Genomic DNA, 14111 nt, shown 5'->3' with positions numbered 1-14111 from the left:
CCCCACAGTGGCCAAGAGCAGCCTCTGCAATACACCAATCCATTATTTCTCACAAGTAGGAATGCTTTAAGTCAGTCAGTCTTCCTATAAAAGGAAGTTTCAGCTTAGTTATCAACATTGCACAAAGAAAATGAGTCTTGTAGCTTAGAACAAGGGGTAGCAAAGTATTCAACAATTACCAGACAGGTTTGTAGACATATTTTTTTTTTTAAAGATTTTATTTTTTTCCCTTTTTCTCCCCAAACCCCCCAGTACATAGTTGTATATTCTTCGTTGTGGGTCCTTCTAGTTGTGGCATGAGGGACACTGCCTCAGCATGGCTTGATGAGCAGTGCCATGTCCGAGCCCAGGATCCGAACCAACGAAACACTGGGCCGCCTGCAGTGGAGCGCGGGAACTTAACCACTCGGCCACGGGGCCAGCCCCAGTAGACATATTTTTTAATGTTCATGTTTTGCTTAATCTCCACTAGGGATAAAGAGCCCACTTTCTTGCCTGTCCCTTGGGTCTCAGTAGCACAGGAATGAAGCCTTCAAAAACAGCATCTTGCTCCCTAAATCGTCAGTTTCTTTCCTGACCTAAATTTCCTGGGTGAAGAATGGCTAGTGGAAAGCAATGAAGGCCGTTGTTATGAAAAGTTTGGATTTTATTCTGCAAATATCCAGGGCCACTGAAGGTGCTTGCCCGCCTTTTTCAACAGGAGTGTCAGGATCCCAGCAGTAATATTTGGCTAGAGATTAACCAGACAGGAAGAATGGGAAGTTGGGAGATCAAAAAGGTTATGGACAGAGTCCAGATGAGAGAGAGAACCGTAATCTTAACCGTCTAAAGTTGTCCAATAGAAATGTAGTGTGGGCCACACGTGTAATTTTAAATGTTCAAATAGATATATTAAAAAAGTAAAAAGAAACAAGTAAAATTAATTTACATAACATATTTCACCTAACCCAATATATCAAACATATCATTTCAACACGGCATAATATAAAAATTATTGAGATATTTTACCGTATTACCAGAAGTCTTAGAAATCCAGTGTGTGGATAACTTACAGCACATGTCAATTCCTAAATTAAATTTTCAGCGTTTAAGGGAAAATGTGGGTCTGCCAAAACAATAAAGTGTTAAAGCGAAAAATATTCCTCACTGCTTCAGTTCTTAATATAAATTAAAATTAAATAAAACTTGAAATTCTGGTCTTCAGGCACACTACCCAGATTTCAAGCGCTCAACAGTCACAGATGGCTACGGGCTCCCGCGTTGGGCAAAGCAAGTCTCTACCGTAGATACGTCCAGACGTTGCACCCAAAAGCCCAACTCTGCGTTAATACCCGGTTAAGCTCCGGGCGCCGGGAAAGCGCGGATCCTGCAGTTCCGGACGTCGTCAAGAGGTGGCACTAAGGAGAACGGCCTGACGCGCTCGGCAGGAGCGTCCAACCCCGGAAGCTAAATCCCCCCGCTCTGTCTAGTTCTTCCGGCTTTCTCCACCGGCTACTACACCGAGCCTGGTTTGCTCCGGTCCTGAAGGCTGCAGCGGGGCAGGATGGGCCGGAGAGCAGAGCCGCGGTGTCTGCGGAGCGAGTGAAGAGCGGCGAGTCGTTGCCGGGTACGGCGCCCGGAGCTGCGCACCGGCGGTGGGTGCTCAGGTCCCGACTCCCGACGGGCGCAAACGGCAGAGAGCCCCCGGCTTAGAACGCGTCGCCGGGTTACCGCCATCGCGTCGTCTTGTCCTCCAAGGTCGCCAGGGCCGGGGCTGAGCTCCCACCGACGTCACCCTGAGCCCGGTGCACTCGCAGGCCTCCTCTCCAATGATTCAGAAGTCACGCCCGGCGCTGCTGCAGCCTCAGGATGTCGGAGATAGGGTGGAAACGCTTATGGTAAACTGCGGGAAAGGAAAGGCAGGGAGGGGTTCCGGGACCGCCGGCTCGAGGAGGGAAATTCACGAGGTTGCCAAGGGTCTGCGGCTCGAATGCGCGCGGAACCAGTTGGGGACGTGGCAAGAGAGATGGAGTTTGACTAAGGGAATTGAAAAGGGTGGGAGGAGGGAGGAGAGGAGTCGCAGCCCAACCCTCGCGACAGGCAAGGTCTCGCAGCTGCACTGGATCTGGGTAGAGATGGGTGGAATTGCCAGAGCCTTGGGGAGTGTTGGGGGAATGTGCCTGCGCAGCCCTGAGCGAGGTGCGAGTGCTACGGAACGTCGCTTTGAGTTGCATGCCTAGAGTGACAGAGTTGGGAGGACACCTGGGCAGATATTTGGACTGTCTCAAGGCCGGGTAATAGTCCCATGCCTGAGAAGCGGTCGGTGCTCGAGTGAGCTGTTCCAGGACGGCAGTGCGCCCGCGGGCGGGGCGAGAGGACACCCTCTGGTTATCCACCTTCAAGTCTGCTGGGAACCCGCGTGGTCCGCGGGCGCCACGAGGCCACGCCCCTCCCGCGTCTGGATTGGTTGCTGTCATCGTGCCGCCAGGCCGCCATTGGTGGAGGCGGAGGCGGGGCTGGGTAGGTGGGTCCCGGAGGATCTTCTGGCTGTGTCGCGACTAATGACGGGCGGAGGCCGGGTGCGGCTTGGCCTGGAGCCGCAAGGGCCCGGGCGGCGGCGGCGGCTCTCCCTCCTGAAGCGCTGATTCAGGGGGATGGTGCGGGATTTTTTTTTCTTAAAAAATCTTCATTATTATTGTTATTATTATTGTTGTTGTTTTGATTGAGGTTGTGATAGTTTACAACATTGTGAAATTTCAGTTGTACATTATTATTTGTCAGTCATAGGGGATTTTTTTTTTTAATCCTTAAAAAAGGCAGCGGCGGCGGCGGCTCTACGTTTACATTTTTTAAAACACGCTTACCTATTTCTCTTTCGGGGTCCTCCAGTTGTGGTCTTGAGATCTGAATTGGATTTAGGATTTAGTTTTTTAAAGCGGAGTAAGAACTGCTTGTGGAATCTGTTTGCCAACTATTTAAGTGCTCCTTACTGCCTTTGTGTTCCTGTGTTTTATTGTTTGGTTGTTTTTGCCCTCCCTCCTCAAAAAAAACCAAAAAAAACTGTATTAACTCATCTTATTTACCATGAATAACTTTGGGCTATTTAGAAAAAAATCAAACATGCCGTCAAAGGATATGCCATTTACCACTGACAATATCTTAAGATTATTCAAAATGAAAAGTGTAAATTCTGTTTATCTTTTTTAATAATTGTATTACCTGCTGTTTTTTAACTATTAGAGGTTAATCTATACTGCTGGTATATATTTAGCATCTGCTGAGTGCTAATGCACCTGGAAAATTACAAAGTTTAAAAAGTTATGGACTCCGTTTATTCAATAAATATTTATTGAGTCAGTAATATGTCCAAGCAATGTGCTGTGAAAATAAAGACATAAAGAAGATAGTTCCTGCAATGGGGGAGGGTGTGAGTGTGTGTGTTTGTGTGTGTGTGAAGGACAGCAGCCTTAAAACAAATGCCATACAACACCTGTGAGAGCACTGGGCAAGCAGCGCCAAGGAGAAAGGCTCAGAAGCTATAAAGTTGGAACTACAGGTCACTCCTACAGCCTTACTGGAGCTAAGGGCTGGAGGGAGCTGGAGATTACCCTGTCTAGGAATGGGGCATGCAGGGCCCACTAAGCTTTATCCTTTGGAATTGTGCTCAAGGGAGAGCCATGTGCAGATTTCCTGTTAGATGACGTGATTCATTCATTCTTAACTATTGAGCACCTACTGTGCACCAGCCTCCATGCTGGAGGTACCCGTGAACAGGACAGCCAGTGGCCTCTTCTGTCCTAGACCCTCAGTCATAAGGGAGCTGGGCTCAGGTGCAGTGGAAGCGCTGAGGAGGAGCACTGAACACCAGTGGGGGTTAGGGGGCTTTCCCAGAGCAGATGAGATCTAAGCGAGGCCCCTAGGGATGAACTAGACCTGGGAGGAGCTAGGGTGGAGTTTTCAGAAGTGAGAGGAAGGCAGAGTCCTTTATGGCTGCAGGGTGTGTAAAAGGGAGGAGGCTGAGAGAGCAGGCCACCTGATTCATGAAAGGCCTTGTAAGCCAGCAGATAGGACTTTATCCTGAAAGGAAGATGAAACAATTCAAAGATGTTGTTTTGTTTTTTAATTGTAATTGAGTGAGTGTTAATGACATTTATCAGATACTTTATGGTTTCTAATCCATTTATCACTACTTGCACTTTTAGTCCATTGTTTATTTATTTTTTAAATTGATAACTTCAAATTGTACAAAATATTGTCTCTCATTGAAGGGTTTTGCATCTGGAAGCAATGTGGTCAGATTTGCAGTTTTAAAAGATGACTCTGGCCACCGGGTAGAAAATAGATTAGAAAGATCAAAGAGATAACATGACGTGTGGGTGAAGAGATGGTGGCAGTCACCAAGGCAAGACATGAAGGGGCTCTGAGCTAGGATGGACAGAAGCAGGTGAGTTTGAGAGCTGTTTAGGAGGTAGAATAAGGATGGTGCCCAGGTTTCTGGCTGGAGTAGCTGGTTAGATAAATGGCAGGGCATTCACTGGGACAGGGCACCCTGGAGGAGGAGCAGATTTGGGCGAGGGAGAGAGAAGAGTTCTGGTTTGGAAATGTTGTCTGAGGTGCCTGTGGGACATCTGAGTAGGTGGATATGTGGGTCTGATGCTCTGGAGAGAGGTTGCCAGTATGAATAGAAGGGTGGAAATTGAAGCCGTGGGAGTGGGTGAAGGGGTATGGGAGCATTGTTCAGGAAAGAAGAACCTCTCCATGTAAAGGAGGAGAGGCCAGAGAAGTGAGAGGAAGACCAGGACAGTGTCAATCCCTGAAGCCAGAGGAAGAGAGCCTTTCAAGAAGGAGCCAGTAATAGTCAACAGTGGCATGCTGCTGAGCAGCCTGAGAAGTGCCCTGATTTTCACTTCAGACTAAGGCATATGGTGAAAAGAACATCGATTTTGAGTCCTAGCCAATGACTTCAAATGCTGCAACTTAGGATACATTTGTAACCTCTGTGAGCTCCAGTTTTATCTGTAAAATGGGTTTAAATATCTAGCTCTTGAGAGTGTTGGGAGATTTTGAGGTGGTATATATAGATGCCTCACCCAGTGCTGCTCTGGGAGCACAGAGGTGGGTGGGTTGGTATGGTTGAGGCTGGAGACCACCAAGGAGGCCACTAGGATGGATCGGTGGGGGTCAGGCTCTGGGAAGACTGGGGGTCATCAGGAGGACTTGGTCATGAAGCAGTAAGTAGAGTGAGGAGTCTTATGTGTCTCCTAAATTTCCCACTGGAATATCTCAGTGTGGATTGGAGAAGAGGCAAATGTGCGGAGAACTGTTGACCGAGTTTCCATTTGGGGGTTTGGGTTTGAGATGCCTGTGGACCATTTGAGGGGAGATGGAGGAGGCGTGGGGATAGCAGAGTCTGGAGAGAGGCCGGACTGGGTTGGAGTGTGGGCGTTGCCTGCATGTGTATGTGAAGTAGAGTGCAGTGTGGGTGTGGTGAGGGTGCCCTGAGAGGCTGCAGCTGTAGGAGATAAGAGCAACAGCAACATCTGCAGGCTGAACCAAGGAAAAGGACAGAGAAAGCAAAAACAGAGGAGAGGCGGTCAGCAGAGCACCAGCGCACCAGCAAATGCACCAGAGAGACCAAGAAAGAGAAGGCCAAGGACAAGAAAGGGTCCTGGGATGCGGCAGGTCCTTGGTGAGACACAGGGCAGCTTTAGTGGAGGAGCTTTAGCTGGAGAGTAGGCCGTGGTGGCCCGAGGGGTGACCAGAGAAGAGGGAGTGGCGATGACGTGGCATCAGGCTGGGAAGATGGAGGGCTTTTAAGCTTGTTTCCAGGCAGAGGAGAAGATGCTAATGGAAGGGAGAGGCTGAGTGTGCACAGAAGAAGGGCTCATTGGTGCCATACAGTCTAGGATGAGGCCAAGAAACACAAAACTCATGGGAATATGGGTCAACAAAAGGGGCAGGCTGTCTCTCCTTGGGGGCCTGTTGAAGCATACACATTTAGCTGGGTTGTACTTGTTGTCTTATCAATTCTACCACCCTTTGATACTTCACAAGCTATTTGAACGTGGTTATATGCTCCAGTATTTATTATCTGAATTTATTTAGTCCTTTCCCCAACAGTCTTTTAAGTAATTCCAGCTATAATTTGAGACTTGCCTGTTTGGTGGAATGTGGAATGATCTCTCTTCTCTATGAAACAAATACCACAGATTACAGACCTTTTAGTTCTGGCTGTAAGCACTTACGTGAGGTGTGTAACAGACCACTTCATGTTCATGTTAGCAGTGTTTTAGGACAACAGTATGCCATTTATTAAAAAATAGCACAAATGCCATCTGACGAGGAGAGAAGATCTTCTCAGATGGAGTTTGCCAAGTGTCTCCTTTGGAGAAGAGGGCTTTTCCTGGTTGAGTTTTTTAAAGCGCCTTTTCACAACCATTTGTGATTGAGTCTGGATTCTGGGGCGTGTGTTGCAGGGAGCACCTTCGGTCTTTGAGAGAGTCCTGCCCTTCTGGGTGGTGCCTCTAGACTAGCCAGTGTGTGTGCCTGTCCTAGCTTAAAGGAGGGCTGGCAAACCCAGGAGAGGCTGCTGGTCTGCCGCACCGTGTGCGCTCTGCTTATGTCTCAGCACGATAGGTGGGTATAAGAGAAGGAGAAAGTAAGGAAATCATAGGTTTTAGAGGAAGTGGCACTTGTTTCACATTGCATCTGAGCTTACAGTTTCACTTCCTTTGTCTTGTTTCTGTAAATATCTACAGGTCCTACAACCAAGGGAGCCTAGAAACCAGCGGTTCAGAGTTAAAACACTATGTTTAGTTGATTTCGCTTTTATGAAGATGAGGAGATAGCCAATAACTTTTATTATCAGGACAAATAGGGAAGTATAGTCAGTGGCATGATTTACAGATGGAAATGGACATGTTGCTCAGTAAGAGCAAAGTTACTATCAATGCTAAGACCAGAGAGCTGCTTCTTGCAGTGTACTATGTTCTCAATAACATTCCAGCACTGTTAATTGCTGGCTACACTTTTCACTTCTCCAAAGTACAAAGATAATACAGGGCACCACCAGGTGAGTTTCTAAGAGATCCTTACAAAGGTGAGCATCGCTCTGGCAAAGCCACCAACACAGTGTTCTGTTGTCCTGCAGTTGCATCCAGTGATCAAAGCTTTCCTGTGTGGCTCCGTCAGTGGGACCTGCTCCACTCTCCTTTTCCAACCTCTGGATCTCCTCAAAACACGCCTGCAGACTCTACAGCCCTCCCCCCATGGGTAAGGCCTGCTGCCCCCCAATTTAGTGAGGAGCTGGTTTCAACAACTTCTCCCAGACACAGGAGCATCTTTACTGTGTTGTCAACTTACATTTTCTTGGATGCTCAAAGAAAATACAAACCGTGTCCGACTTTCATGTGTTTTTGTGTATATTCTTTTTTGTGAATATTTTTTGTATTTGACAATTCTTGTTAATTAAATGGGGTCCTTCCATGAGCAGCTTCCTGGGATCTGCCTTGGTGACATTTGCATTTTATTGTGCTAGCCTGTAATGTCGTAACTGTGCTGCCTGGTACGAGTAGTGAGTGGTCCTTGACATAATGTTAAGTATTGAGTGTCTCTTTTGTGCCCCCATATTGGCTCAGCACTGTGGGAAGTATACAAAATATATATATAACAGGAGGTTAGCTCATTGCTTATGCTGTGAATGGACAGATAAACATGTATATGCCAAATCATGAACACTTAGGAAAGCCAAGGTTCCAAGATGCATTGTGGAGATTCTTAAGTGTTCTAGAAAAGAGCCCATGCAAAGAAATTTTTGAGTGTGGAGTTCTTTTGTGAGGATGTGGTCTAAGTGATTTTTTCTTCCCTGCCTCCATTTTGTCTCCCTCAGATCCAGACGCGTTGGGATGTTGGCTCTGCTCCTGAAGGTGGTTCGCACAGAGAGTCTTTTGGGCCTTTGGAAAGGGATGTCCCCTGTAAGCTGCCTTGGGTCTTCTCTTGTTCCTTCTCCTTTGATAACTGGCCATTTCTCATCTATCTCGCGTATCCTCTCTGTTAAGGATCCAAGAGAGTTGGCAGTGGTGGGAGGAGCTGCGTGGTCTTCCTGTCTCTCTCACCGTCACTAACTTCTCTCTGAGGGCTCGGGGAAACAGTACGTCTGGACGCCCTGGGTACGACCTCTTAGTGCAGCACAGTCTCTAGAGCAGACGCAGCTGGCGCCCCCGCCTGTCAGCCTGTCCTTGCCCTTACCCATCAGTGCAAGCAGGCTGAGACCACCACACCTGCTCTTTGTCTGAACCCTTTTTGTGGCCTTAGGAACTCACTTTGCTGGAATAACCAGGGAATTAACGCCCACCCCACCCTTGCCGCAGCCCTTGGCCAATGAGAAATGAGAGTTGATGTTTAAAACCTCACTCCCCTCCTCAGGTGGAGGGATAACTCTGAGGCGTGTCCTCCACTGATTCCCAGAGGTCCCCAAAGGGATTAACTTGACCATGGCAGTAACTGGTTAGATTACACACCCTTTACTGACTGCCTCCTCTCTTGTTTCTCTTCCCTATTCTCCTATTAATGTTCCCTCTACACCTTAAATCAACAACATGCATGCAAATCCTGGGTCTTCTTTTGGGAAAACCCAGCTAAGACAGTAGTTACAGTGTTCGTCTTTTTTTGTTTTTCCTGCGGGGGAGAAAGATTGTCACTGAGCTAACATCTGTGCCAGTCTTCCTCCACTTTGTATGTGGGATGCCACCACAGCATGGCTTGATGAGCAGTGTGTAGGTCTGCGTCCAGGATCCAAACCTGTGAACCCCAGGCCACTAAACTGGAGCGCTTGAACTTAACCACTACACCACCGGGCCAGCCCCAGTGTCAGTCTTTGATTTCTTTCCTTCCTCCAACTTTTTCTGCAGTCCATTGTGAGGTGTGTCCCTGGCGTTGGAATCTACTTTGGCACTCTCTACTCTTTGAAGCAGTACTTCCTGCGAGGCCATCCCCCCACTGCCCTGGAGTCGGTCATACTGGGGGTGGGCTCTCGCTCAGTTGCAGGGGTCTGCATGTCACCCATCACTGTGATCAAGACACGTTACGAGGTGAGTTTGACTGCTTTAGGCCCTCAGGATGGGTAAACAGAGGCACTGGGCCCTTGAGTCAAGTGACCACTGGTGTCAACTCCTGATTTATAACCTAACGTATATTTGGATGTGGTCAGAGAACTCATTTGTGTAGGCAGGCCAAGCCACATGTGAACCAGAGCTCGCAGTGCCCTGGTAATGCCACATACCCTGAAGTTTGCTTGGTTCATTGCTCAAACCCAGGGCCACTGTGCCAGTCACTGGTTCTATGCTTCCTTTGCAGAGTGGGAGGTACGGCTATGAGAGCATCTATGCAGCCCTGAGGAGCATCTATCGCAACGAGGGACACCGGGGCCTCTTCAGTGGCCTGACAGCAACACTCCTTCGTGACGCACCCTTTTCTGGAATCTACCTGATGTTTTACAACCAGACCAAAAACATCATGCTCCATGGTATGGATAAAGGAAGGTGTGGTGGGGAAGAGATATCCCTAAGACATCACCTCCTCACCACTTTCTTTTGATATGAGACTATTTGTTGTTCTTAGCAGCGCCAGATTCTTAGCAGAGTTAAGGAGCTGAGTCATATCAGCTTTATGTCAGGCATGGGGCTGGGTGCTGGGATGCAACGGTTGACATGACAGACGTGGTCCCTGGCCTTTCGAGTTGATAGCCTGTTGAGGCAGAGTACTGATAGTACTGTAATTCTTGAGTGGGGAGGGGGTGGAATAAAGCACGTTTTGCATAGGTCTTGCAACCATACTTCCCCAATTTGCCTGATCTTAAGATTGCTGGGTCCCACCCAAGGACTCCTCAATCAGATGCTTTAGGGTAAGACCTAGGAGTCTGTATTTTTGAGGAAGCACTTGAAGGTATTCTTATCAGACGAGTTTGGGAAACTGCAATGGGTTAGGAGCTGGAAGAAAAATATTATTTTCACCTCCCTTGCTGTGTTCCCAGTTAATGTGGTTTTGAGCCCTTCATTTGGCTGAAGAGAAAGGTGCCAAACCTCAGGCATTCTGGCAGGCCCACTACCTGTAAGATCATGTTGGGCAAGACATGGGCAGAGTCAGTGGGCAGTAAACATCCACCCAGGCAGAGCCAGGTATTGATAGAAACACATCCTGTAAAATGAATCTTTGTTCAATAAGGTTCCTATGGATAATTTGAGCAAAGAATTGCAACCAAGGTCATTTAATTGGGGAAGCTAGAATGCCACCATCAGGTGATCAGTGATGATCAGCTGCAATTGGGGTGTTTTGGGAGATTTGCTGCTTCTCCCTAGGCACCAGGAGATATGACGCTGTAGATCACAGCCTTATTTTGCAGTAGAAAATTAAGGCACTATCAGAGCTTGGATGCACCTTTTTAACTGCTCAATCCGTCTTAAAATTTTTTTTATTTGGTATTTAGAAATCATTTTAAACTTACAAAAAAGCCACGAGAATAGTACAAATAACTCCATAGCCCTTATTATTCTCTTTTTATATGTATAATTGCTTTTTCCAAACCATTTAAAAGTAAGTTACAGGGGCCGGCCCAGTGGCGCAGCGGTTAAGTTCTCATGTTCCCCTTCGAGGGCTGGGGGTTCGCTGGTTGGGATCCCAGGTGTGGACATGCACTGCTTGTCAAGCCATGCTGTGGTAGGCATCCCACATATAAACTAGAGGAAGTTGGGCATGGATGTTAGCTCAGGGCCAGTCTTCCTCAGCAAAAAGAGGAGGATTGGCGGCAGATGTTAGCTCAGGGCTAATCTTCCTCAAAAAAAAAAAAATTTTTAATTAAAATTTAAAAAAAGTGAGTTGCAGACATGATGCCGCTTTCTCGTGAAATACCTCAGTGTGTATTTCCTGAGAACAAAACCATTCTCATATAACCATCCTACCAAATTCAGGAAATTTAACATAGTTATAATTCTTTAATCTATAGTCTGATCTATAAGTCTTAATTTCACCAATTGTCCCAATAATATATTTTGTAGCAATTTTTATTTTTTATTTTTAAGAGTATAGGCCAGTTACATAACTTCAGCATGGGTTTATCTGATGTTTCCACGTGACTAGATTCAGTTATACATTTTTAGCAAGAGGACCACATATGTGATGTTGTGTCCCCAGTGCCTTATGTCAGGAAACTCATGGCATCAGTTTGGCCCATTGTGGGGAATATTAACTTTTTATCACTTGCATAAGATAGTGTGTCCACTGAAAACTCACTTATTTTTTCTTTTGTAATTTGTAAGTATCTCTGTGGGGAAAGACTTTGAATCTATATAAATCTATATAAAACATCCTGTTCCTTTCATCCATATATTTTAGCATCAGTCAATGATTCTTGCCTGAATCAATTATTATTATGATGGTTGTAAAAAGGTGAATTTTTAACTTCATTATTCCATCCACAATTAGTTACACCTTTAAATTTTTAATTCTTAACCTCATTGGAATCCAACCCCTTCTGGCTTTTGGTAAGAATTAGTGGGCAACTTGGCCTTGATATTTATCTGATGAATGTGAGATTTGTTTATAACTGAATGTTGCCTTTGTCCTATTTCAGACCAGTTGGATGTGGCCTTTCTTCCCGTGGTAAATTTCAGCTGTGGGATATTTGCTGGTATTCTGGCCTCACTGGTAACTCAACCTGCAGATGTTATCAAAACTCATATGCAACTCTCCCCAGTGAAATTTCGGTGGATTGGCCAGGCAGTGACACTCATATTCAAAGTAAGGATATAGAAAAAATACTGGTTCTAATTGTGGTTAAGGCCCTCTCTCTCTAGAGCAGTAGCTCTCATCCTTTACACATTAGAATCACCTGGGGAACTTTGAAAAATCCCCATTCCCAGGTTACAACCTGGGCTGATTATATCAGAAGCTCTTGGGGAGTGAAATGCTGACATCAGTATTTTAAGTTTCTCAGTGATTCCAATGTGTTGCCAAGGTTGAGAATCACTGCTAAAAACCTATGGGTTTTTTTGGGGGGGGTGGGGCATACATTAGGACAACCTGTGCCATTTGTCAAACATGCGGATTGCTGGGCTCCACCTCAGACCTACTGAATCAGGTGATCTGGGAGGACTAGCAATCTCATCTAGGACCTAGGAAGAAATACAGTCAGGAAAAACCCACAAACACATTGTTTGTTTCTAGGCGCTTGCTCTAATACAAATGGACAAATGGTATTATTGAAGACAAAAAGTACAGTAGATGTAAAGTGTACTAAAGTGCTATTTAAAAGCCACTGAGTTGGCCCTTTGGAAACAAGTTCTTTTATCACACATCAAATATCCTTGTTCAAGGTAAATTTGTCACTTACATCTTTAGATTTTTCTGTACTTCTCAATTTTTCTGTGTAGCAGGGGAAACACAAGAGCATATGCATCGAGTATCTGTCTCACCCTGGATCTATGCGGACATTTGTGAATCTGATCAGATTCCTCACACTGCTTAGGTTGCCTGCTTTCTTATTCTCTACACCTAAAATCATAAAGTTTGAAAATATATTCTCAGTATATATGAAAATGGCAGGAATGATAACAATAGGAATGAAGAAATCAATCCAGATTATGAGGGAGGAGTAAGAGGCGTTTTGTCTTTGATTGTGATGTAGGGCCACCAAGAACATACAGTGAGTTACAAAAAGATGCCCCTCCAGGCAGGCAAATTGCCAAAAGGGCACCTTGTCCTTCAGCCTGGAGCCTGGGCCCAGGGCTTGGCAAGCAGACCTTGGTCTGTATTTCAGCTGCCACCTGGGGCTGGGTACTTCCATGCATTGTACAAGCTGTACAACTGCACACAGCAACCCTGCAAAAAGATTTTCAGCTAAGAGATAAATTCCCCAGGATAGAGCAAGCCTAAAAAGATAGAGCTTAGTGACTATGCAAAAATATATAGTTTTTAAGTTCATTGTCTCCTTGGACCCTAGCTTCGGCATTATTTATAAAAGTCTAAAAAACTAAGACTTAAAAATAGGGTAACACAGAGAAAGTCTCCTACTCTTGTGCCAGGTGTATAACTGCATTGTTACTTTGCTTCCAGAGTTTTGACGTTCGTTTTCCTCCTAGGACTATGGGCTGCGTGGCTTCTTCCAAGGAGGTGTCCCCCGGGCCCTCCGCAGAACTCTGATGGCAGCCATGGCGTGGACAGTCTACGAAGAGATGATGGCCAAGATGGGCCTGAAGTCCTGACTGAGAGGGGACTGCAAAAAGATGGGATCTGTTGCCCTGCCTGCTTTCTGCCATGGGCTGCCTCCTCTCACCATCCTGGAGTAAGATGAAGTCCTCTCTGGAAAGCTAGGCAGATACGTCACCTTCGGCTACCCAACTCAAGTAGAGAATAGATGGGCCTGACTCAAGCCCTCGGAATCTCCCCAAAGAGGAGTCACTGATACACGCAGCCCTTTGGGGAGTCAGGAGAAGGCTTTGCGTACCCTGCAAGCCTACTTGAAAAGGCATTTCCGGAGAGAGCTCTGCCAGGTGGCTCCACCTCAGCCACCCGTCTACACCATGGTGCCTCTTTGGATGTGTTCTTGGGCAAGGCATCACAAAGCCAGAAAGGCAGTGTGCCTCGCGCTGTGGCCGAGGAGCTCCAGCAGGGGAGGTGGGGTCTTCAGAGAGAGGAGTCACTGTCACCAGGCTGAAGTCTGCGTCTGAGGGGATGTTAGGATGAGGAAGAAAAGGTTCCTAATCACCTTCCCAGAGACTCTGGAGAAGAGGGGACAGTGGCTTCCTAGCCTCTTAAGTGTCCAAATTAAACTTTTTCATCTTGGCTCCTGTACTGTTTCAACTCTAAGTTGTTCTGGCATTTTTGTGCAGCTGAAGTTCAGATAAATAAAATGAAGCACTTTATCACTGAAGACTTTGGCATACCTAGCGTCATCACTCTGTCCTGAAATAATAAAATAGTCTTAAGTTGGCTGGTTCTTGACCTATGTGGATTCTAAAACCTAAAAATTTTTTAAACAGCTTTATTTTATATATCATACAATTCACCAATTTCAAATATATGATTCAGTGATTTTCAGAAACTTTACACAGTGGTACAACCGTCACTCTAAATCAGTT

At 46.2% G+C, this 14111-nt stretch overlaps 1 protein-coding gene across 3 annotated transcripts; it reads left to right on the top strand.

Moving 5' to 3' along the window:
• The first annotated feature begins 1396 nt into the window (after window positions 1–1396).
• Window positions 1397–13903, top strand: SLC25A38 (solute carrier family 25 member 38). Of its 3 annotated transcripts, none has more exons than XM_008514106.2 (7): window positions 1397–1877; window positions 7130–7251; window positions 7868–7952; window positions 8889–9068; window positions 9334–9502; window positions 11606–11772; window positions 13113–13903. In XM_008514106.2, exons 1-7 carry the CDS (start codon window positions 1809–1811, stop codon window positions 13233–13235), a joined length of 915 nt encoding a protein of 304 aa, XP_008512328.1. In that variant the 5' UTR covers window positions 1397–1808; the 3' UTR covers window positions 13236–13903. The 3 variants fall into 3 exon arrangements, with proteins under 3 accessions (XP_008512328.1, XP_070433301.1, XP_070433300.1); XM_070577199.1 differs by lacking the exon at window positions 1397–1877 and adding an exon at window positions 5480–5668; XM_070577200.1 differs by lacking the exon at window positions 11606–11772 and having other exon boundaries at window positions 1449–1877.
• Window positions 13904–14111: the final 208 nt, after the last annotated feature.

This window comes from Equus przewalskii, chromosome 15 (genome assembly GCF_037783145.1).
Source record: "Equus przewalskii isolate Varuska chromosome 15, EquPr2, whole genome shotgun sequence".
In the NCBI taxonomy this organism is placed as follows: Eukaryota; Metazoa; Chordata; class Mammalia; order Perissodactyla; family Equidae; genus Equus; species Equus przewalskii.
This window is presented reverse-complemented; position numbering and strand designations above follow the sequence as displayed.